General features: G+C 30.7%; 1 protein-coding gene across 2 annotated transcripts in view; it reads right to left on the reverse strand.

Moving 5' to 3' along the window:
• Positions 1-26,817, reverse strand: part of LOC148280467 (cell adhesion molecule Dscam1-like) — a 139,010-nt gene that overhangs the window by 62,049 nt on the left and 50,144 nt on the right. For both annotated transcript variants that reach the window (XM_088228336.1, XM_088228337.1), the window contains exons 4-5: positions 26,579-26,699; positions 6,484-6,694 (exon numbers count right to left, since the gene is read on the reverse strand). In XM_088228336.1, coding sequence (XP_088084462.1) covers positions 6,484-6,694; positions 26,579-26,699 — 332 coding nt within the window. The remainder of the gene's footprint in view (positions 1-6,483; positions 6,695-26,578; positions 26,700-26,817) is intronic.

A 26,817-nucleotide genomic window follows, 5' to 3' on the forward strand; every position in this document is an offset into this window, starting at 1 on the left:
CTTTGATTACAAAATCGGAAATATAAATTTAGATGTAGTTAAGTCTATTAAGGACCTCGGAGTTATCATAGACTGTAAACATTCCTTTAACGAACATATTAATAATATGGTCAATAAGTCATCAAAACTCTTTGGTTTTGTTAGCAAGAGTTCTAGTGACTTCACTAATATATTCACAGTTAAAACACTCTATTGTTCACTTGTCCACCCTCTTTTAGAATATACCTCCGTGATCTGGTCTCTCTTCTATGCAGGCCGGATAAATTATGTCGAATAAGTGCAACAACGTCTGCTAAGAAAAGTAGCATGGATGATTGGCCTTGGTACTACTACATTTATGGAAAAATGGAGCCAATATTAAAAATCACAAGTCTACAAAAACACAGAAAAAACATTGACTCGTTGTGTGTAATTTACTAAATGGCTAAATTGATGAACCATCGTAACTGGCTATTCCTTGATCAACATATCACAAAGTATGGTTTGCATGCACCAATGTCCTGATTGTGTCGCGTTGTAAACTCAAGACAGGAATTGGACTTTTTTAGTGTAAGTCTTTCTAAATTTAAACAATCACTAAAGACGACCGTACACACTCGTCGAGAACGTATCGCCGAGGGTTTCGGCCAATGAGGCTCACGTTGAGAGCATATTATCTGTACACAATCGTTTTTTCGTAATGGAGATAGAAATTGCTGCTGCTGTCTCGCTGCCCTAGTTGTTACTGAACATACATACAAACTATTTTGCCAATTTTACAAGACATTTTATTTGCTTTTAAAATCAAATAAGTAAAATCAGTAAGTGAATATTGGCACTCAAACAATGCTGAAAATACTATTTAGTAAAAGATTTTTTTTATTAAATTACATGAACGCGTTATAAGATAATGAACATATTGGCCTTCATAACTTAATTTTCTAAAAATGGTCTTTTGAAATTACAATCTTCATTGAATAATGTCATTTAAGAATGAGTCCATGAAATCAAATGCAAACCATATCGGCTTATAAACTGATTCAGCTGCAGCTCCAGACTGCATAGATGCAATAATCTTTATTTTATGGCTACGGTATCTGGCTATTAGCGAATATCTCTCATTTTTGAACAAGTGTATACATGATCGCTCTCGTTTTCCTCGCAAGACCCAACGAGATCTTTTGACTCTGGCGCAAAAAGCCGACAAGCGACCGACACCGATCGAGGCGAGGCGCGAAAGAGCGAGACACGACGAGAGCACCATGTACATACTCTCGGCCTGACTCCGGGTGTCTCGATGAGTGTGAACAGCCGCCATGATAGACCAGATCTTGTCTTGAGATAGTTGTTATTATTTTTTTAAAATTTCCTTGCTTTAATTTTCTTGTGCCTGTATGTATTATAAAAAATTGTCTTTGCTATTTTTTGAATGGACTCGTTAATAAACGATTAAATGAGATTCAGAATAAAAAAAAGACAATATATTTTCGAATCAGTGGTCTGCTTTTGCGTAATCCCGTCTCTATAATACATATACATAAGTATATTATATTATATCCGAAGTAGTGATATAGTGGAACGTTGTACGCTAGGGACGACATTGCACAGCGCCCTTTCAGGCGGATACGTATTCCGAACGGAAAGTCAAGAGGACTTTTCATACGTTTTTACTCCACGAATTGATTTTCACCTGTGTTTCATGATATTAAAATCACGTTTTCAGATACGTTTTACAGTTTGGTTCATTAATATTTTTTTAATGAATTTTAAAGGTAGGAATATCATATTAAAACATGTGAATATGTATAGTTTACTGTATTCGAAAAATACAGCTACACCAGTAATTTGGTACTTATATATTTTTTCATTTGTTTAACATTTTGAACAATATTTTGAGTATATTAAAATGTTTGCAGACAGGCTGGATTTCCATGGGAGAATTGAGAAAATGTGGATGTTTAAACATTGACAGAATCGTGAATGTTACACATTGTGTAATGTGGCAATTTAAACCAGCCAATGACAGGTCATAAGCCCTGTAAATGTCTAAACTTCCATATTTTCTTTTCAAAAATGTTTTCCCTTTCTGTTGTAACATTTTTATACTGCCAAACTTTCTATTTATTCATAAAAATTATTAAATGAACGAAAATTGATTTCGGTAATACATACAGGTAAGTAATAATATAACCTGTTTTTTTTTCAATGTTTTACATGTCTAAATTTTCTTGATGCCAGAGCTTATTTAGCACCTTATCATTTAGGATAGGAATAATAATATTTTTTATCAATCATTGATTTAGTTGATAGCCTAATTACTTAAAAGTAACTTTAATTTCTATAAAATGAAATCTTTTCTATAAATGCTACACATACAAGTTTATTATACTAAAAGAAGACAATTATAGTAGCCCCACATCGATGGAGTATAAACAAAATAAAAGACAAATTAGTGCAGTGGTAGAAACTTTAGTGGTATTATTTGTAGGTGGGTATTTCCCTTACATGAAGCATATCGTTATATAGGTCACAGTTTAGATTCTAGATGAAGGTAAAGAAACATGATCGATGAGATGGAAGAATTTTTTAGAATAGTGATGTTACGATTTTAATACCGATTCAAGCAAGAAAGTTACCTAAGAATAAATTTAAAAATAGATTTTTTTTATAAGTATATAATTTAAAAAAATTAATAATGTATCTCTAACTCTATGAGGCCAAGAGCCCTGTGTAGAGTTGAGATACGACGTAATGGAAAGTAGAAGCATGGATATTATTGAAGAATACTAAAAATAAAAATTATAACACAAACATAAATTTTATAAAACATCTAAAAAAATAAAAAATAAATTTAATTAATTATTTATTAAACTAAATAATATTTTCAGGCGTTGCCTAATATGGGGAATGATTCAGCCAGATTAATCTCACAAACACCAATAAAGGTTTCAGCTCTTTCAGTTTAAACGTAGGCCGAATGGTGAATGTTACACAGTTTACAAAGTTGTCACTTACACCAGCCAACTATAGATCATACGCCTATAATTTTATATTATGTTATCAAAAATACTTCCCCTCTTTTTGTTTTCAAAACAAATTTACAAAGTTATAACTTAAAAATACTTTTTATAAAGTACACATACAGTTTATAAACATATGCATACGAGCAGGCATATTGCCTTAAAGAATTTTGTTTCTACCAAACAAAATCTTTTAATTTGAGAAAATCAGTGGTATATAAACATATTGGAGGTATATTGATATATTTTTTAACGGCCCAAAAAGTGGCAAACACATATCTTTATATTACAAACAGGCACAAATAAAATTGAATACATATAACGAAAATTAAAGCTAGGACAATAAAATTCATACTTTAAGACAATATCTGGTCTATCATATTTAGTGTTCTAACCTAGAAAGACTTGCGCCAAAAAAGTCCAGATCTTGTCTAACATCATTGGCTAATTTATGAATTAATTTTAAGGATTCTAGTTAAAAAGAGTTCATCAGTTTGTCTATTTATTTTGTTGTTATAATTAAATATTGTGTTATTTTATTGCATGTTTTTGCAATATATATAAGTTTTTACATCGGCATTATACAAAATATTTTCTTCCGTTCTTCGAACAAAGTTTTTTATTTAAAAAAACGACTAGATAATGTCGCCACTTTGCTAATTAAATTGTTGATACGAATTTTCTATGTCAACTGTCTGTCTATTGTTAGTTCTGAGTATTTAAAATGTTCAATTTCAGCTAATTGTTCATCATTTCTTGATTCAAAATGGATAATACAGCTTTTTTTTTCATTAAGTGTAAGTAATTTTGTGTTTGTTCATTTAGTCAAAGTCAAATATAGATAGGCCTTCGTTTATGTTATTGTTTGTTATTACGTCTGTTTGATTTTTGTAGAATAGTGCAATTTCGTCGGCATACATAATATTTTTTTCTTCAAAATTGTACTGTGATAAGTCATTAATATATAAAATATATAATAGTGGACCCAAAATAGATATTTGTGGCACTCTAAAATTTACTGTTTGTATTTGGCTTTTTTTAAATTTACATTATGTATACTTCTTCCGATTTGCTAAGTGTGATTTAAGTAGTTTATATTCTTGAAATTTTACTCCAATACCATTCGATTTTTTCATCATGGTCTCAACATGTACCGTATTGAGGCCTTTTTTAAAATCTACAATTACTTAAGTGATTGGAATCCCAGTATCCATGTTTGATTGTATGTAATTTATTAAATATACTAGGGCAGTTCAGGTTCCTTCTTTTTCCCTGAAAGCCGTGTTGATTGAGAAATAGTAAATTAAGATATTTTATGTCATTCATTAATCTCTTCTGAATGTATTTTTCAAAAGAATTGTTTTTGTAGAATAACGAGTTTTAACACTAACTTTATTTCTCCGTTTGTGTAGTTTCCCCTCTCGCGGCCAATCATCCATGCTACTTTTTTTAGCGGACAATGTAATATAACATTTTGCTAATATTTTCATTTTAAAACAAAACATTGATATACATGTATATTTCTACCTATTTTATTATGATCTATCTTCTATTTCAAAGGCCAATATAAAAACTAAAGTTTCACGGCGCGTAAAATTTTTTTTATTAAAATTTATTAGTGCTGAAACATTCTTTTTCAGATTTTCGTTGGTCTCAAAACACCAAAAGTTTAACGTTACCAAACGTAAAGTACGTTTTTCATTTAATGTTTAAGATATTGTGGCATGAACTTCACATTGTATAATCGTTTAGATTTAAACTCTTCCAAATTAATAGTTTGGCATTTAAAAACAACAAACATTAAGCTTCTGTTATTCGCGCTGTTCCAATGAATTTTACAAATGGCTACAAAGCACGAACACATTTTAATTAATTGGAATTCTTCACAATCGCGTTATTCAATTGTATATATTCTCAAGACATTTATTACTTTTTGGTACCTTAGCAGGTGAAAAAATATTATGGTTTTCCTTTTTTATAATGAAAAACTCATTTTCTAGCACAGCTATGTATCCGACTAATTATAAATGGTCCAAAAATAGAAGCACTTAAAAAAGAAGGAACAGAAAATTTTTGGACGTAAATTTTTAAATAACAAATTTGTTATCATAAAAAACGCACTGAAGTGAATAAAAAAAAAAACTTACAATTATTAAAAGACGAGGACTGGATCTTAAACCCCAGGGAGTTATCAAAATTGACAAACTTAAGTATCACAACAGAGATGGTGAACACTTGAGAAAGGAATATAGAAATCTAGGCATGTACAAGTTCACGTACAAGGGGTTGTAACCTGCTATTGGCGGGTTTCACGCGTTTGTTCCTGTGATGTAACTCGCGTTGCAAATTGAACTTAGTCAATAAATATCTCGGCAATCTTCAAATATCAAACAAACAACAAACAAACCATCACGCCGTTTCCCCGTAGGGGTAGGCAGAGAGGAAAGAACGCCACATCACTCTGTATTTTCATACAGACCTCGCTTCCTCTACATGCATACATCTTCTTCATGTTTTTCTCGGTCTTTCTCTTTAACTGCATCTATCAACATTTGCATCGTAGATCATTTTAGCCGTTCTTTCGCTGTCCATTAGCTCTGCATGTCCAAACCAACGCAGCACCATTTTCTTGATTCTATCGATAATGCATGTCTCAGCCTTACACAGTTCACGGATCTTGACATTTGTGCACCTATCATTCATCATTTTACCACACATTTGCCTGAGGATTTTGCATTTCTTCTAAACATGTTAAATTACAGGTTACCATAGAAGATACTTTAAATGTTCATGCAAATATACTCATTTTCGTACAGAAATATCGGTTTATTTTTATAGACGGTCGAAGAAAACTCTGTCAACTTCCCATTGTAATCTGGGCACATCTCTATTTATTTGATAAATAAATAGATGGAATGTAATTGGTTTTATTTTGTGCAATATTTTTTTTATTATTTACATGTACGCTTATAATAAATACCGGAAGGATTTAAAATGTATTTATTTTTGCATCTAAAATAAAATATTGTAAATTAGCTATAAGAACTCTTTTTGCTACTTTTTCTCCCAATAAAATACATTATACATATTTGATTTTATTTAGAAACAGTGAAACAGAAATAAAAAGAATAAAACCAATTTCATAATATTTATTATATATCCTTACACATAAAGTCAGCGTTTGTTAAGTAGTTTATTTAAAAAAAATAATTTAATACGTGATCAAAAATTGTTACTTTTAACGGTAAATTAAGTATGAAAAAAAATCCGTTTAATTTTACATGCAAGTCATAATGATAGAGTTGTAACCTTGAATTCGGTTGTCGTAAAACTCAAAATAAAAGTGTTTCTTAGAAGTGTCTAGAAAAGAATATGTAAAAAAACTAGTTTTTTTTCACATGAGAATTATTTATCTACGTGTACCGTGTACCTGTAGATGCGCTAAACATGCTTTGTTTACACGAATTACTCATTGATTGCTTACCTGGACAAGTGGGTGCAGATGGGCGCTGAGGTGTTGCGTGACCACGACTCTAGAATCCCGGGTTCGCTCCCCGGCTGGGCTGGCGGCCCGGCAGGCGTAACGCCCCGCGTCCGGGGGCTCCGCCCTCTTGATGCTGAGCAGCGCCCCGAAGCTCGAGACACGCGCTGATGGCAGAAGCACGCGCAGCACGCCATCCACCTCGTGCAGCCAGCTAGAGTGACGTGTTTATTAATATTGAGATGTGTTTATTAATATTGAGATACATATTCCAAGAAAGGTTGCACAACCTCTCTGAGAAGGAAATGTGAGAAAATCAATTTATTTTTATGTTAGCGTTTTTGTGCTACTGATAAAACTCTGCAAAAAGTATGTTGTGAATAAATATTTATATTGAAATATTTTTATTTTACCATTTACCGACTTTTCTATGTCCGCCGGTTTTGAGACGTATCCGTCTCTTCGTCAGGACACCAATTAATCCAACCACATTCAATTATATATATTATTATATATGATCAAACCACCAATTTCAATATAGTCCATTATACGATGTTCCATTGTAAAAGTCATTTTAAACTTATTAAACTTACGCCCCTCCCTCTATTTTTTTAAACTATTTCTCCCACAACAGAAAATATTTTCATAACCTAATCAGTTCTTGTAAAGGTTGCTTATTAAAATGAATGGCATGTTGGTTTTGTAAGTTTGTGCAACAACTATGGTGAAGGTGTATAGTGAGTTTATAATGTTGCATTAGTTGGTGTCCTGATGAAGAGACGGGTATGTCTTGAAACCGGTAGACATATAAAAGTCGGTAAGTGGTTCATTTATTGAAATGTTTGACGATATCGTTAACCGTTTAATGATTTATTATATATTTTAGTTGATGTGTAATAAAGGTAAACTTTCTAATGAATTAAATCATAAATGGCAACACAACATTTGTGGTTTTTCACAAAGTGTGCAATATGAAGAATCTAGTGCTGCAGCAATGGTAAAAAAAATATTTTCAACAACTAGTGGAACACTGTTAGAAATCAAGGTGGCGGGAGCATTGGTGTACGCGAAAGTGACATAATAATATGTAGGTTTTATTTTAGATTTTACTTTTAATTAATATTATCACTTAATCATTTTTATTTTGGCGAATTTCTATTTTATAATAAATGATACATGTTTTTTTACTTGTTTTAATTTCTTTTTCATTTGTTTTCAGTGCTGCAGAACGACGTTTACATTTCAACATGTTATAATTTTAGTTACCCACTAAGTCTAGAGACATTCCAGTAGGATCTCAGAGTAATATGGTGGCCATTTTGTTTTATTTGACAACATACGCGTAACGGTTCTATCGGATGCTTTTGTCGCAGTGCTTGGCTTTGTTTGTAAAAAGCTTGGATATTTATATTACAATAAATAAAAATTGACAATGGTGAATTGCAGTATGTTTGGTTACAACAGTAACAGTCAAATGTGTTAAAGGAGTAAATTTTTACAGGTAATTGATTTCGAATATTTGCCCATGATTAACATTAATTTTTGGCATTAATAGGCCCGACACGTGTATAATGTTGCTTGAAAACTTTCCTAATATCATCATACTTACTTCGATTACAATAATAAAACTAAATACATATTTTTATTATTATAATTAAAATGCAGCTTTAATTTGAGGAACGACCGAGGTAGGTTTTAATTTCGTGTTGTGAAGGGTAACTGTCTTGGTGTCAGGTGACAACATTCGACGTGTATACTTCTATGAGGCCTGACCCCGAGTCAATAGGACATACATGCAGTCAGGAGGAAGAAGAAATGTGTGAAAACTCTTTTTTTATTTTTCAACAAAATGATCTAGTATAGTCGATTTGAAGTCACAAAAGTCCGCATAGACCCACACTCTGGAAAACACTAAAAGCATATATGATGCCTATAAAACTAATTGATCTCACAAAAGCCTTTCACTTAAGTAGCAAATTCCGAATCAGAATTAACGATGTTGTCATAGATTGGTTTAAGGTTACCACCGGAGTTTGCCAAGGTTGCGTTCTTGCACTGTTCCTTTTTATAATCTTTATAGACTTCACCCTTAGAAAGATCGAGAAATATCTATCATCCCCTTCAAAACCTATGCGACCTAGAGTAAAACGACGATGCGGTTGTAATTAACGATTCAGCCGGGGGTCTTCAAGTCATTATATAGGTAGATAAGCTAAATAGGTACTTAGCATCCAAGGGTTTAACAATCAATATTGCGAAAGTATATTTACTGTATAATACTTTGTGCCTTGATGCTCAAAATCCTCTGACTCTGACTGTCAAACCAAATCTTAAAAAAGATCGAGAGTTTCGAATATCTGAGTGTATATGTTACAGAAAAGGGCAGCTTTTAAAAAGAACTGGGAGTGCTATTAGGAGTCGCAGGCGCCACATTCAACAGTATCAAGGCTGTCTAGAGATTGGGTATTTACTCTGTGAAAACCAAATGCCACCTATATAACGCCTGCATAACACCTATTTTCCTCTACAGATGCAAATCATGGCACCTCACTAGGGCCCAAACCAACAAAATCCTGAGTTTTGAAAATAAACGTCTCAGAAAAATCTTGGGTGTGCGGAGGTTTGATTTATGAGAAATGAAGTAATAAGCGAACGGATGCAGCAAACTCCGGTGATAACTGTCGTCAAGCGGAGGAGATAGGGTTGGCTAGGCCATATACTGCGGATGCCTCCTGAGAGTCTTAACCACGCTTGCCTATTTTACAAGGTATTAGGTTCTCGATATTCTGGACGTTCACTGATAACTGTGTGTCGGCAGTTTATGTCAAAATTTCAGGAAAAAAACCAGACTTGGGAGGATGCAAAAGAGTTGGCAGCTGATATAAATGCATGGAGGCTCTTTGTGAATACCATATGTTCCAACTAAGGAGCGGTCATGGAATGATGAATTTAAAATATACACCTTCGCCCATATGTTTTACCTCACGCATTTCGTTATTCAGCGTAAAATATTTTTTTTTTTTCTCTCTTACTATTATATATTTTGGTATTTTTACAGGACCTCGACTCACATGTTTAAACGTGTTATGATTTATATCATTAATTGTAGTGCGTTCGCACTTATAGTTTACGCAGACAGGGTATAGTCTAAGCTTATAACCGAGTTACACAGTTTAAACCCGCGCTGTGCCAGCGGGTACCCTGCAAGACATCGGACCTATGTATATATATGTGTGGATTTAAATGTGAATATGTAATATTTTATATGTATTTTATGTATATATTTTAGAGACACTATAAGTTTAATTAAATCATGTAAATTTATTCCTAGACACGGGTTGTGCCCAGTGAGGTATTCATATTTTAAAAAAAAGTTTTATGTAAAACGTGAAATAATAAATAAATAAATAAATACATTATTAAATTTGACTTTGTTTCCTTGGATACCAATTGTTTTTTCTTTATTTTAACGTGTTGTACATAATATAAATTGTACATTCGTGGATTTATCGACAAATGGCCTTTTCTTTCAACCGACTGATAAAATAAAGGTGTTATTCAAATAATTTAAGATTTATTTTTGATTTATTTAATACTTCATATGCATATACTATTTATATACATATAACGGCGGGCATATTGCATTAAGGCAATTTCTTCCTATTAAGTTTTCTTATTGCTCTAAAAAACTTATTATTTATAAAGTATTTTTGTTTCCTTAATTTTATTATTACCTATTTGAATACTAACTACTTTATTTTTGTTAAATTATCGTCAATTTTACTATGTTATATTTATATTAAGAGCATAAGATTTTCTCATGTTAATTGTTATCTTTTATTTGGAGATGCTGTGTTTCTTTTTTCCTTAATGTTATTTTTTTATAGTCTATATTCACTTAATTGTTAAATTTTAATTATTCGATTATATTTTCTATTACTTATAACATACAGAATTGTTCTCGGCTGTGATTATTTCTGTTAAACGTTTTTTTGGAAAAGGTTTTTTGTACCGTTGATGTAAATGAATAAACATATTTTATTTTATTTAGTTTATATAAATGAATAAAAATAAATTTAAGTTGTAGTTTAAAGTTTTCTTATAATTTCTCATTTTTACTAGTCATACTGGAAATTGCTGTACCCACCCAATTGAGCGAGTAATAAATTGTAAAATAAATATTACTGTAAATAAACTTTAACAAATAAACAACAGGCTCTATATATATTGTTTTTAAATACCATTTCGATCCTTTTAGGAATATTTATGAATATTATGTTTATTTTACCTAATAAAAATCAAACATATATAACTTATCTTTTATGTTTGATTTTTTTTTGATTTGAAGGCATCCGTCTAATGAATTTGAATTAACATCAAAATACATAAAATACTGAATATTTCATATCGGTTATAAATTTACAAGTATTCAGTATTTTTCTAGATTGATCCAAAATTTCACTAAATGTCAAAACTTGAACAAAAAAATTAAAATACAATAAATATCAAGCTTTCGGTACTACACGATATTGAAAATAGAATATCAAATATTTCACTTCGTATTCCCATATTTTATAACTAGCTCTTTACTACTAATTTCTTTTCACTGTAATTTAATACCAATTTTTTGCCATACCTTTTAATTATTTATTGTGTATGCAGATAATTGGTAGAATTCAATTTGATAAAGTATCCAAAATAAAACAGTTTTATTGAATTTAAATCTTCTTTTATTTTAAAAAAACGAATATGACGCGTTTTGTCTTGTTAGGACATTATCAAACTAACTTTAATATTTACAAAGTTTCCTGGTATACTAACAATAATTGCTATTTTATGATATAGGCGCATAAAAGTGTTAATAGTTTATGGTATTTAACTAATATTGTCGATTTTTATATAGACCACACCTTATTATCCGTCAATTGTTAATCCAAATTGTGAACTCTCCCGAGTTCCCTGGTGAACAACGGCAGCAAACCGTGCTATGCTATGACCCTCGGTTGATGTCCGCGGGTACTCAGAAGTTCAACTCTGGATGCGTTTTCACCTGCACCTACTTTGACGTACGCTTGTGAACGTGTCAGAGCGCACCGTGTCTGTTGACGTTCCGTTTCTTCCCGTTGCTGACGTTCCATGTGGATGGAATAATGGATCGCAGATCCTCCATATTTGTCGCGTGGTTAAAGACAAGCTCAAAGTAACCTCTTAAGTCACGTACATCATTTGTCCGTCGTCACATCACGTCTAGTAAAATGGCCTTCAGGAATTTTATAATTACAGTTTAGATAAGGATGTACTACCTTCATTCAACAGCTTGTAACTTCCAAATCCCTTTGTTATTTTTATAACTATTATTTTGTTATATTTATTTGAATTTTCCTTCGTATGTACTTGTGAAACAATTTTGGATTGACTGCTTAAGAAAGACCCTATCCCTGATTTATCATACCGAAATCACATATTATTCATATAACAGCCTAGACTTACATAATCCCTTCGCTTAAATGTTCTCCACCCCTGTTGTAATTTGTCAATCTTAATGACTCTCTAGGAGGTGAAATTCAGTATTTTGTCTGCAAACATTTGGACAAACTCAAAATATTGCAATAAAACCAACTGGTCCGAGAAGTTTAATTAAATACATGTTTCAGAAACACAATATTTGTACAAAAAAACATTATCGTTAGATTCCTTCTACAAATAAAGCTCCAGCTAAAATTTCAAAGCAAACACAATGTGTAAACAAAGTGTCCGGTTTCTCGGAAATAATCCTAAACTTTCTTATCTCAACCAAATGTGGAGAAGTTGGCAACTAGGTCGTATCCGATATCCCTCCTTTAACGTCTCACTAACGCCCTTACAACGCGACGGAGAACTTCGCACTTCTCACCCTTAGCTAGCGAGATTTAGCTTTGTAAATGTAGGAAGTGCAAGGTAGGCACTCCGAGCTTCTCATTATTGGATGCCAGGGCCTAGTTTTGTTAGGAATAAATGTTTTCCAACCGGACGAATATAACGAACGTTCGTTAGAGATGTTTAGACCTTTGCTTTCTGCTTTTAAAATACATGTTTTATTTCGATTTACAAAACTATGCTATTTTTTCATAATGTAGTAAACATTATAAAAAATAAATTCGATGGTAAAAAAGAGCATTTATGCCTTAAAAATATTAAAAAAAACTTCTTTTTATTTCATGGCATTTTCCTTTAAGTTTTTCATTTAACTATTTTATGTTTCAGGCAAATTAAAATAGCTTTCTTGATTTTTTTTTTTTTTACACAAAAAAACATATGTTTTTATAACATTTAAAAAAAAGATAAGGTTTTTTTTTAAATAAACAAACAATCTTGCAAATTGTAACCGCCAAAGTGACAGTAGTGCTAGAGTTATAATTTAATTTAAAGGCAAGACCATGTTATTAACTCTTGTGTGGCTGTGATGTCACACTAGTATACATACGATACAAGACTTGATATATCTCTTTTATTTTTTTGGTTATGAAGTTATATTTTTTGTATTCTCCAAATGGACATTTTCACACCGGATTTGAATAGTAAAATTTGTATAATTATGCAGAATTTTAATTAAAAAAATATTTATCCCTCCCACGCGAAGAATGAACGTGACGCCAAAACAGCAATAAATCTATAAAAGAGTGAGCACGAAAATACAACTCATAACAAGGAAGATAGAGACGCTATTTTATGGCCGCTGTTTGTGTGAAAAATATTCAGTGGGTTATTGGCATTGAGCGGGGGTGTGCGCATGTAAGATGACCGGTGTATTAAGGATTTTAAATTTATTTTCCTACAACGTATTTTTAAAAAATAAATCATGAAATGGGAATTATTAGACAGTATGTCTTTATGTTTTTTTAATGTCTGAATTACAGCTAATTCCGTCTTCTGCTTGAGGTAACACGATGTTACACAGGGGCGAATCGTCAAAATAAGCGATTATGCACAGCTTACCATTATATTTGACTTTTAATAATAATAATTCATAGTAACCATGTTTATGGGAAAATAAATAAATTAATTGTTATTTATTATAAATTACCGTTTATATCTTCTACAAAAAAATATCTATGAAGTGCGCCCAGTCCATTCTCACTGAACGACGAAACTAGCCGATTACCTCAGCTTATTCTTCCATACAAAAAAGTACAATGTACTTTTTGTCTTTAACCCAAGTCGGCTTTTTTAGTACTTCAACAAACTTGCAGATTACAAATATTATTGGAAGATTCTCTTTTTGGAAACTAGTATTTCGAACATTATTTCCGAACGACTATTTTTCTTTGATAGGATACCGTTGACATATTATGTATCACATAGGACAGGTAGCGTTTGCTGTGGCCGTTTTAGGCATTATTCATTCCAAAAAAAATTGGCCAGTGCTCGAGTCTTGACAGTACTGTCAATGACAGATCATAATGAAAATATCAACTGAATGTCATGGTGGTATTTGTTAATAAACTTTTGTACAAGTTTAGTATTCTATTAAAATAGTGTAGAATGAAGCTACATATATCGCGTGGTTAAAAATAATTGTTGTTTGAGTTGATTTTCACAGAACCACAAAAAAAATAGTCATTTATAATTACATTACTTACCTGTTATGTACGTACTTATATTTAGTACAAATTAATGATCATTTTTTATAGATTACCTATAAAATAAATCACGGCTCGCCACTGATGTTACATCACTGCGTGCAAAGGAATTTTTTACCACAGCCTTTTAAGAGTTAATGAAATTAACATGTTCTGCCCGTTAGTAACTGATTTTTTTTTAAAATAAATGAGTTGACATGATCATTACAATGAATTAAAGATGTTCTTCTCATTTTCAACTTCTGAAATTAGTTTGATTGCAAAAGAGCATACGGGAATTAGTTCAGACAGAATGTTACTTATTTTTGTCAAAACAACTTCTTGCCTTGGGGTCATCAACTATATATTATTATGCATCCACCTGAACCAAAATATAGAGAAAAAAAAGGTGTTAACATAAGTTAGGTCGATTTTTTTTCAAATTTAAAAATGAGCACGAAAAGTAAAAGAAAAAAAGTTATACGTCATTACAAAGAAACATTTCTGTTTTTTAAGTTATTGTTTTTGCTTTTACGTTACAAGCATTCTTTTTTAAAATTAAAAGCCTTGAAAATGGAATGTCAAGTCGACGAAAGTGAGTATTTTCGACACCTCCATCGTTTTATTAAGAAAATAAAGCTGCTCGTAATATTTGCGCAGTGTACGGTGAAAATGCTATGAAATTTTGACTAATTTGTGGTATTTTTTTTTGTGCTGTTTTATTCTGTTCGTTTGAAAAAAAACGGAAACAATATAATATGTTAACACCCAAAATGTCACTCAAAATATTTAAAATTAGAAAATTAAAAACAAAAAGTTCCTGATTTATTATTTCACGTTATAAATAAATTATTTACATTACGAAACATTTTTGTATGCTCTGTGGAAATATAAAATACCAACCATAGAATTAAGAATAGTCCAGAAACCGCATACGCGCATCAAACAGAAGGCGACTAAACTACTCCTTAAGTAGTAGTTTTACGTTTTGACCCATAAGTTTGTTTGTAGACGTTGCTCAGTACGCAACTCCTGATTTGAATTCAACTATGCCGTGTTATGTCGTTTTGAAGTGTAGAAATACTGCTGGGATCAAAAAAAAACAAGAAGGGATCACATTTCATTTATAAGTAGCAAATTCATGTGTAAGTAGCAAATGCAATACTCAAAATTTATTATTTTTCCAGCTGTCAGATGGTCAAAGAAAACAAAATGGACATTTTGTTAGTGTTGCCAGGGCAGTTCAACTTTTTAATCCACTTTTCTCATCATACATTAACATGACATAAAAATATCCGCTTAGTGTAAAATAAAATTTGTTACATTTTTAAAGTTCAAAGTTCATTAATTCGATTACTTTTATTAATTGACCCTTTCCTTATTTACTCTGTTGTGTCAATCAATGTTTCCGCGTGTTTAATAAAATTTTAGAGAACTTAATAAAAATATATAATTATCTTACATTTGTGTTATAATATTTTTCGCGATCTGGCAACATTACACGGCAACCTAACGCATGCGCGCGGTGAAAGTGGGGGGATTTTCAGGGATAGTCCGATGTATTCAAATATGATTTCACGCTCCTTCTGGACTATTCTTATTTCTATGATACCAACTATTGAATTAAATTGATTTCAATTTAAAAATTTTATTGATTTAAAATTTACTCATATCTCTTTAATAATTTTCAGAAAGTGGCTAGATATTTAAATTATAATATAAAAAATTATCGATTTACTCAAAGCAGAATCATTTTATTTCTTTAAAAAACTCGAATGTATTTTTGAGGTATTGTTGACTCATTGACATTATTTCGGAAGGGATATTTTTTCAACAAAGCATTTCAACTCTTAAGGGCTTTAAATAATGAAATTCGTAAAATACTTTAGGACTTTTTGTGTAAAACAACCCTTGTAATTTGATTGGCTTCACTTTGCCAATATTCTGATGACTAACCGGAGTTCGTGATACCTGTGTATAACTATGTGTATAATTTTATAACCCCGAAAAACTTGATCAGTGCGATAAATTGAAGATTTGGGTAAAAAAAGAGAAATACTAGAGTATATATTACTTACTCAAATACAATATTTTAATTCTCACACCATTTCCTGAAAGTCGTAAATAAATTCTGCAGAAAAAATGGAAATTGAGTTGTGGTAGAGTGGAATTTGAACCTGGGACCTTTGATCCGTGAGTCCACAATACTACGGGATATTTGGCAATCCGGACGATTAGAGGTCGGGTAAACGGAGTTGTATGGAATAGATAATAATACTGAAATTAAAAAAATAATCAGGAATAAAATATAAAGAATGTAAATTGTATGTTGAATAAAACAATTTTTTTTACTACTTATACGTAATTGAAATAAATATCTTAAATTTGATTGAGAAAAAAAAATGTAAATGAACGCTGTTGTAAATATTTAAACAAACATTCTGCGACCCCTTGAGTTATAATAAATTATTTTTCAAACCCCCAAATTTATCTGTACTGAGTAAAGACATCAACTACTAAAACAGTGACTTAAGCCTAAAAAAATTGGTCAGAATAATATGCTTGCTTTCGTAGAATGAATATTTTGTTTAACTCATAACTCAACCATTTTGCCAAAACCAAATCAATTTTTTTTAAATCAGTAAATGTGAGTTCTTAGTTACAGATAGAAAATATTGAAAACAGAACATTTGAAATTATGTTTTTAGTTGATTCGTGAAAAATAACTCTAAAACACATTTTATTATTTGATTTTATTTTATTTATTAACGGACGTTTTTCATTAATATTATGAAATTTGTAGGATAAAATAAAAACAGAGTAGGTACAAAGCTCGTTCAGCTATGCAAAATCTGAATTTGTAATGTCAATCCGGTTAACAGGAAAATTTCGTTATCTTTTCTTTGGAAATCTTTTTGAAGGCTTTATCTTCCATCACAAAGCTAAAATTAGATAAAGAAAATAGAAAACCTCCCTTATGATTAATTTCTAACGCGGTTTTACTATTTTAACGCAGGAAAAGATAATAAAAAGAGAAATATAACGGATCTTCTTGGAAATATTATAACTAGCAGGCTATCGCCGTCCGTTACATGCATGAGAATTATAATATACTGCAACTAATTAATTCTTATGCATATGTACGGTATGTCAACTAGCCCCGCTATTCGCAGCATATTTGCAATGTTGTTAGGACTGCTAATTCCAAACTAAGGTCGAACAACCAAACGGGACAATTCTCTCTCTTTCTCAAAAAATCGGTTGACAAAGGAGCTTAAAAAGTCAGAGAGCTGATCTCCGAATCTTCGCCGCAGTGTGGCCATCTTAAATGAATAGATGTTACCTAAACCAACCCGTGGGGCGTCAACAGTTGACGTAAGTCCTCGTTATTTTATTTTTTGCTATCGCGTGAGTTCCGAAATCGATTTGTCTTTTATTTTTGGGTAGTTTTTATTTAAGCACGCCCTACTTGACCACGTGAAAATCTAACCCCAACCTTTCACGTTTATGTAATTTTACTAAACTCTTTAATATATTTACATTTAGAAAATAAAACAATGTATAAAATTTACTGAGCGAGGTGCCAGGAGGCATTTATCGCTTTACAATTGACCAAAATTCCAACTTAAAACCTTTAAATTTGACAGTCAAAAGTTCATTCTAACATGGTGTCTTATATTCCAAATGTCAAAAAATCACATGATGACCATCTCCGCTCAATATTCCATACGTTTTCGAAGGCAAATCTAGAAAATAACAATTACCCAGGAAATGTGAAAAACGACGTCTACAGGTTGAGAAAGCATAACTTAATTCAAGGAATAAATTACCTTTTATTTAATTGTATGAAATGTTGAATTTTTAAAATACCTACTAAACTAAATTTCGGATTTTATTTAAGTTTCTATCAGTACGTTTATTCATTTATAAAAAAACATTTTATTCGGTAAATTTAAATTATTCAATAAACCTTTTGAGTTTCTTTGATTCTAGACAGTTCATTTAAATAATTTCTTGGTGAAAATCTTTCCTTTTATTTTTTTTAGACAAATAAACTACATAAGTATTTTCCTCTGAGGTGAATATTTTATAAACTACAGATTAATTTATATTTATGTAATTTCTACCTTATATGGATGTTTTATTGGCAAATTCGAGTGTGAATTTCTTATTTGATTTAAACAATATGTATTAATGCAATTAGCAAATGTTCATCTCTATCTGTCTGTATTATTTATTTATTTATTTTTTATATATACTTCCTAAGCCAATTACAACAGTTACATGAAAAAACATAAATGCAAGAAACTGAACAAAAAGAAAATAAAACTATTTAGCAAAGACAAACAAGGGCAAAACAGTAATTTAAAAAAATATATTCATAAAAACGAAAGACCTAAGTCATTATGATTCTATTCACTAGTATATTCTGATGTAAATTCTTCTTTGGTTAGAAATAAATGTTTTTCTGGAATTGTAGATCATGTTATTTAGATCGTTTTATGTTATAATCACTAAAATACTCTTAACAAAAAATAATATTTCGTATCATAATTCCAAGGGCCATGCAATTAATATAATTGAGCACTTTAGATATATACTCATGTTTAGAATTAAAAATGTTACTTTTGTTAGTAATTCTTTTATTGATTGATTTGGTTTTTATTTTGTAGAACTCCATATTTAAACTTAAAGTGCTTGAAATCAAACACTGATTTGAGTCTACTGAACACTTCATTTTATTTTCACAAATATAAAAACAAAAATTTCGTGACAATTGTTTTGCCTTGTTAGGGCATTTTCAAACAGATGTGAAGTTTAGATGGATTGAATGTCCTTATATAGTTATATAATTCAAGGTACTTAAGTAGAAAATAAATATAAAAAACAAGATTTAAAAATAAAAAACAGAATTCTGAATTTGCCAATCACTTATTGAAAATAATCCTAAAATTTACATTTCTAATAAACCAACTTCATTACACGTTGAAAGCAAAGGGCGTTAACTTAATATACTCGAACAATTGGACATTAATAAATATCAAAATAACCCTAATTTTAAATTAATAAATGAACGAACCAACCTCATATCTTCACCACTATTAAACATATTTAAATTTATAGTATTTAATTTTTTTAAAGTTATTTAAACATATTTAAAGTTATTCTTTACTTTGTTCCTTTGTGTACACGATCATATGACGCGTAATTGATAGAAAAATAATGTTACAATTGCATTTATATATTTTGATAAGAAATTCTCAAAAATATAAATATTGTGTTATAATACATTTATGTTTATATAAATTTCTTCATAATATTTCAATCATGTTTTAAAATTTAAATGAACAGCAACCTATAATAATATTTATTTATTTATTTATTTATTCACACTCTCTATCAAAATACAATTCCATATTCACTTTGCCCAGCTAACAAGGGTACATACCCCGTTCCAAGCTAGGCAATAATATTACTGATATATTTTCGATAACAATTATGTTAAAATATAAAACTAAAAAGCTTCATTAATTATCTCACAATACGTACATGTATGTCAATAAATACTTACTTTGTTCAATTTTTCTCTGAAATTCAAATATAAATTCTTAAATTCCCTATTACCTATTAAACACGCCTCGCCCTTAACCATTGGTTTTTCCCTCAATTATGATTAATGTACATGCTAAAGTTCAAAATATTATTTTTGTTTTCTACTTAAATACCTTGAATTATATAACTATATAAGAACATTCAATCCATCTTATCTTTACATTCGTTTGAAAATGCCCTAACAAGGCGAAACAATTGTCACGAAATTGTTGTTTTAATATTTGTAAAAATAAAATAAAGTGTTCAGTAGACTCAAATCAGTGTTTGATTTCTAATATTATAAGTTTAGTAATTCTTTTATTGAACTATCCTACTCCTAGTTGACTTCTCTTCTTAGTAAGGTCGTATTTGCTATTGACTAAAAAAGACAGTGAACACTAGGGCAGGGATCAGAGATCTAGTTTTCTCTTGTATTTTTTTTTTTTTTTTTTTTTAAGTAGTCTCACAAACTTTGTATTATATTTATTTCTTAATTTCATTACAGTCTCTCTCTTTTGGGGTTTCTTGAATAGACACCTTTTGTTAGAGTCCGCTAGAAGACAAAATTTTCAATTGTCTAGGATCAATTTGGTATTTGTGGGTTATTTTATGAAACGGGAGCTTTTATACGGTTGATACTTGCCAAACTAGAAATTCATAACATCTAGGTGATCTTATGAGCATCTACATTTGTAGGAAAGGCCAGTACTATGTGTTATAATACCATGATTGTACCATGAACATTGTAAAGGTGCGTTAATTGACAATAGAGAAATATTGTTTTTTTTAGCAATTATAAATTATTTGTCGGCCTCGTGGTGTAATGGTCAACGCGTTTTCCTACCAAGCAAGAGGTCTCGGGTTTGATTCCCGACATGGTTGTTATGGAATATTTATTTAAAAGGATGTTTTCACAACAGAATATTTCAAAGTCCCTGGACTGGTACCAGAAGCGTATGTCTAATTATCTTATCTTCACGTAACAAAAAAATGATCAAGATACACTGCAATTGGCGTAACAATGCAGTGCCCTATACATCATTAGGTGCGGAATAGGAATGATGTCTATTAAATACTCTCGAGCAAATTTTTTTATAGTTATTAGTAGCATATTTTTTTATAAACTCCCGTGAAAACGGTTCATTGCATTGGCCATGCCCCTAATACGTCACGATCTATGTGGACTTTTGATTGTGACCGTTTGAATTAAAATATAACGTCCATCGTCACGAATCTTGACGTCACAATTGTCGAGACCAAACGCGTCACGTTTTTGTGGAGACATGTTTTTTAATAATTTTATTTTAAAAATTATAAATGAAAACACTTTTCCAAAATATGTATCTTGATTTTAAACGTACAATTCATTATTCTAAATCCATTTCACATATTTTTATCGGTATTCGTAGTACCTTTGTGCTATTTTCCTATTTTTATTTAAACTAATAATTATTTGCACCGATGCGACAAACAGTTAATAATTAATTGTTAATACTGTCCCCTGCCATGCTTTAGGTACAGCTTAAGTTAGTATTGTTCCAGCTTGTTTTCGCTTACTAAGTATTTATTCATTTACTAGTAGTTAATAGTATTGGAACGTATTAATTGATGAACCAGTTTGAATTTAAGTTTAAACACTACCCAGATAACATTAAAATGAATTATAAATTCGTCACGCAATTCCGTGTCATTACAGTAATTTAACTATTCTCTAATGCATAGGTGCTCAAAATGGGTGATAACGCTCCCTTGTGGGCGTTTGAGTCTTTCAGGAGAGCAGTAGAAGACGCAGAGAAAATTAGGGAGCGTTGAGATGAGGGGGCATTAAGGCACAGTGAGGGCGTGGGCAGATAAAAAATATATACTATACAAAAGTAAAAAAAAACTTTTTTTTGGGGCTATGTATAGCGTGTGAGCTCGCCAATATATGACAGTAAAATTTTTATTGTCTTTGAATTTCCTAGAGTTTTAACCATCGAAAACAAAAGAAGATTGCAAATCAAATGAACAGACAATGGAAATTTGATGTGTATTATTTTAATATATTGTTTATAACAGAAGAATACATAGAGAAATATGCATTTTTATTTTTTGTAATAAAAACAGTCTAGTAAATTCGAAAAATAAAAATACGCTTTATATTAACAATATTAATTAAAATGCAAAAATAACATTGAATACTTGAAAAATAAATATTATTGAGTGTTACAAACATAATTCAAAAAACAAATAGCGATTAAAAGTAAAAACTATCTTTAGTTTAATTCTTATAGCGATAAATACATAAACATTATAAAACAGGAATTATACAAACACAAAAATAATATTGTAACTAGGCGGCTACCTACACGGTTAAATTTCGAAACACCACGCAATTTCTTATCTCGGCTACGCTATGTAAAATGAAAAAAAAAAATTAAATTAATAATTTCATCACGTCATGAAGTCGCCCCTGGGTAGCGCCTGCTAACGTCAATCAACAAAACATCCTCGTTTTTATAACAATATTTCGGCTACGCCATGAATTTCTTATAAAAAATGACAAAACGTCACAAAGCCACTCTCTGAGTGTCGCTACTGACATCATTTACAAAAACATAATTATTTGTGCTTTTTTCAGGTACGCAACATTTTTTTAAAAATACATCTACCTAACCGATAAAATACTATTAGTAATTAAACCAAGGTGTTCTTTAAAGTTCCGTATGGCCAAATAATATTATTTATTATTAGAATATAATTGACATGTAGTTCAAGCATTGCTGCATTCACGTTGCTTTACTTCTGAGAGCTCAACTGCTATGTTTTTCTATGGTTATGTTTAATGTCATCTGTCATGTATTGGCGAACTCACAGGCTATACTTACGCCTTTTTTGTATGCAGATAATTTAGAATTACAAAATAGAATTTTAAATTCCAAAACACCTTTATTGGATTCAGTTCTACTTTTATTTTTTGAAAACAATGTATGAAGCGTTACGTCTTGTTGGGACATTTATTATATAGTAGAAGAAAATGACATTAAAATTCTGTCAGTGGAACTTAGTACCTGTGTGGAAGTATCAACCAACAAATCGCCATTGACGGATTTTTATTTCACTGCCCCATCTAACTTCAATAACAGGAGGAATGAGATTGTAATGGGAGATTTCAACTGTCATAGTACAACTTGGGGATATAAAAAAAATGAAGACGGAAACAACCTAGAGCAGTGGACAAAACAAAAAAAATCAATTGTTGCACCACCCAAAACATCCCTCATCTTTTAACAGCGCTAGATGAAAGAGAGGCTATTACCCAGAATCTTTGTAAGTGAATAACTCATCTCTCAGAGTTGTCATATAGTTCCAATGATACAACCACTTAAAGTCCTTACATAGTTACTCCTATTGTCCCATTTGTATCAACCGCCTTTGGTAAAAAGCAATACAATGTAATTGTTACAAAAATATTTAATAATTTATTGCAAAATATAAAAGACTCAAAATGTAAAACAATTTTTTTAATAAAAATAACTGCACATACAAATAGTGTAGCGAGAGATTTTTTTGAAAAATGTATGTTAATCAAAAAACGAAGTACTTTATATGATTGGTACACTTATTATTTATATTTTTACGTATTTCATTGCTTTATATTTGTTTTATTATATGTTAAACTATATTATTTATGTTTAAGTAACATGTATTCTTCGCACATATATATATACATACTTTATATTTGTATAATAATGATTTTTAATTTCTAACATTTGATTAGCTAGGCATTTATAGTTAAGTAGTTTTAGTTTTTCTTTTTTATGTTATTGTTTTATTAGTATAGGACTACTTATGCTCTAAAGATGGAAAAATTCCATCCTAGAACAGGCCGTCCCATGTAAGATGGAGACTATCATAAACAGAGAACACTCCGTTTTCATTTTACATTAATTGGTTTTATATAGATTCCCTGTTATTAAGTATGTTTATTATTATAAAATAAGTCTTATTTTTTGTTTTGAATACCATTTTGTGAAAATAGTATAAATTATATTGCTATGGTATTTGTTATAATCAATATAGTGGCAAGTTTCCGCAAACCAAGTTTTGTAAAATTTCCATTTAAAATAAACGTAAAAATATCATTTTTCAATAAAAAATGATAGAATTGTAATCTATGAATAATTAGTTTCATATTTTTGTTTAGAATCACCTTAAGTTATAATAAGTTTTTGTTAAATAACGTGATTTTTGCAATCCTGCAAGAATATACAGTATTATCTGTGCTTATTTTAACTCAGTAGTAACATTCTAACTCATTCTATGCTCAGTTATTTCGAGGTATTCAGGAGTCAGCGAGTGAGCATATATGCTTCGACAAGACTAAACCCCGGTGCCTCCGACCCGTACTCTGCTCCCGCGGGGCGTCCGCGCTTTATTTCCGCGCCGCATGTTATAAACAAGTCACTGCATTTTTATTTATATCCCTACAGAGATTAGGTAGAATTTTTTTCAAATTCAAGATTCAGGATTATGGATATTCCTACTCCCGTCTTGGGAGAAAATCCAGATTTGTGTGCAGGTACACGAACCAAAAAATGTTAAGTCACTGCATGTTTATCTTATTCCTGCCAAAGCGTGTTATATTATGTTTCCAACCTATACAAAGGCAGTGATTGTTTATTTTGTTTTGATTAACATTATTTTTGATTAACTGTTAAGTAAAAGCCATGTCGGAAGCAAAAAAGAGGAGACGGCAGTAAAGTGTGGATTATATTAAATACGTATTTATCATTAATTCCACGAACCCCTTATCCCCAGTGTGCTTTATTTGTCAAAAAAACTTTTTTAAATGAAGCGATGAAGCCTTTTAGGCTTCAAGATTATTTTAATAAAATACACCCGGATGAGAAAGACAAAAATGTGACCTATTTTCAAGACATGAAAAAGAGGTACGAAATTCAGCCAACTATCAGCTTCTAAGCAATGGAATTCGAACTCTAGAAAAAAATTTATCTCAAAGTGGGCGGTGGACAAAATATGGCAAAACAATTTATGCTCTTAAGCATTTTTTTTATTTTTTATTTTTTCAAAAGAAAAAGAAATATTTGCGTTCTTATGATTTACCGAAATATTTCATTTTGACGGCCATTTTCAACGAGTTGTAAATAACTCACAATTAGAAAATGGTAATCAAATTGGGGTAGAGTGGGATTCGAACGACGGACCTTTGGTCCGTGAGTCCGAAATACTAGCCACAGGACCATAACCCGATTCTTTATAAATTTATTGCTCGTATTTCTTATATTTACTTTAATTTAATTTACTTACTAAAGTATTGAGTGAGTTTCTAGAAAACAAATCTTAATTATCATTTCAATTATGTTTTTATATGATATATATTATTTTTCTGTTGATTTCAATGATACTCTTATTTTGTTTTTTCTAATGCTACTATATTTTACTGTTATTTTGTTGATTTTAATTATACCATTATTTTGTATATTTGATTATGTGTGATTCTTAATTTGTATAATATATATTTTAAAAATTATTTCTGATTATCTTTTTTGCATTGTATTCTTAGGAATTTTATTATTTATTACATTTACCTTTTTTTCTAGATTGTTATTCTATGTCATTAAAATTTGATCTAATTAATGTAACTATGTATTTTTTTTGTTATTTATTGTGGCTTGACACGGGCATAGCTTAAATAGCCTTAATAAGTTCATTAATATTTAAACAAGTGTAATTTTGAATGAATAAAATAAATTAATAAATCTTTAGAGAATACAAATAATTGTCTCGTTTGTAAAACATAAGTATTTTTATTAATAGGTTCATGTGTATAAATATACTTACTAGTAGAACTCCGTTTATCCAAACTCCAGTCATCCGGATTGCCAAATATGAAGGTACTACTTGCAAACCCGGCAAAATCCAAAATTTAAAAAAGGGAGATATTAATTGAAAATTATTCAGAATACAATTTTTTACAGTAATTTAACATTGTCAGCATACGGCTTAATTTGTAAGACTTGACTTTTAAATTATCGGCTTTGTTGCAAACATGGCAACCTCTACTTAAGTATTGTAAAGTTGGTAATGTATAAAACAATTTTTTTATTTCACTACTGTTTCTTGACATAATCATACTTATGTCATCACTGCTTACGAATAAATTATTTACTGATTTTAATTAAAAAAATATTTAAAAAAAAAATATGTTGAGTATTGTATCAGTTTTTTGTGATTTGCTCAAAATAAAGAAAGATGGATTTTACCGAGTTTGCAAGTAGTACCCTTATATCCTAATCGTCATCAGGGATCAATGGAAAACATACGAGATTTTAAAAAATATAATTGTGTAATTAACTTTGCTGGACATGTTAAAGAAATTTTTTTGGGTGATTCCAATTCGCTGTATTTTTTCAAAAGTCATAAAATCTGGCACTCATTAATCCGGTTCATTGGAGTTTTAGTATATTTAGATTTATAAAAAGCGCAGCGCGTTTGAATCTTTTACGACCTTTATAAATGTTTTAGTGACATAACGTTTTCAAATAAAGCATTCTAGTTTGCCTACTAACACAAGTGAAGTTTGTGTGTTTACTTGATTCACCGACAGGCATTTATACATTTACTAAAGGTTATTGAATGTTCGAACGCACTTTGCAAATTATGACCAGTCCGTTTTTCGGTTAGCTATTTCAGCCCGCTAAATAGAATATATTTATGTTATTGAAGTTGAATAAAAAAAACAGTGTCACTTTGTATAAGAAAAATTAATAACTTCCGTAGCAAGCCATACTATTTAAAAAATATATATTTCAGTCAGTGTGGGACAAATGTGTCACCTCTCAGACGCAAAATATTATGATATTGTAACCCGAGGGTTTGTAGTGAGTGTCACGTGACTGACTTACGTGATGCTCGGAGTGGGGTTCCCCTTGGCGGCGCAGCTGATGTGGACATCTCCCCCTCTCCGCACCACAACCTCCGTCGGGGGCGGGGACACGATGCGGGGAGGCGAGCTCCCGAGAATGTCTGAAACCACAGATATACGTAATTTCACCAGTCGTGCGTACAGCACTGCATTTGAATTCCAACAGCAACATAAATGGATGAATTTTTAGATGTCAGGTAAGGTAATCAGTCTGACGCT

This window comes from Micrasema longulum, unplaced genomic scaffold (assembly GCF_059751315.1).
Source record: "Micrasema longulum isolate JH-2025_06_02 unplaced genomic scaffold, ASM5975131v1 h1tg000578l, whole genome shotgun sequence".
NCBI lineage: Eukaryota > Metazoa > Arthropoda > Insecta > Trichoptera > Brachycentridae > Micrasema > Micrasema longulum.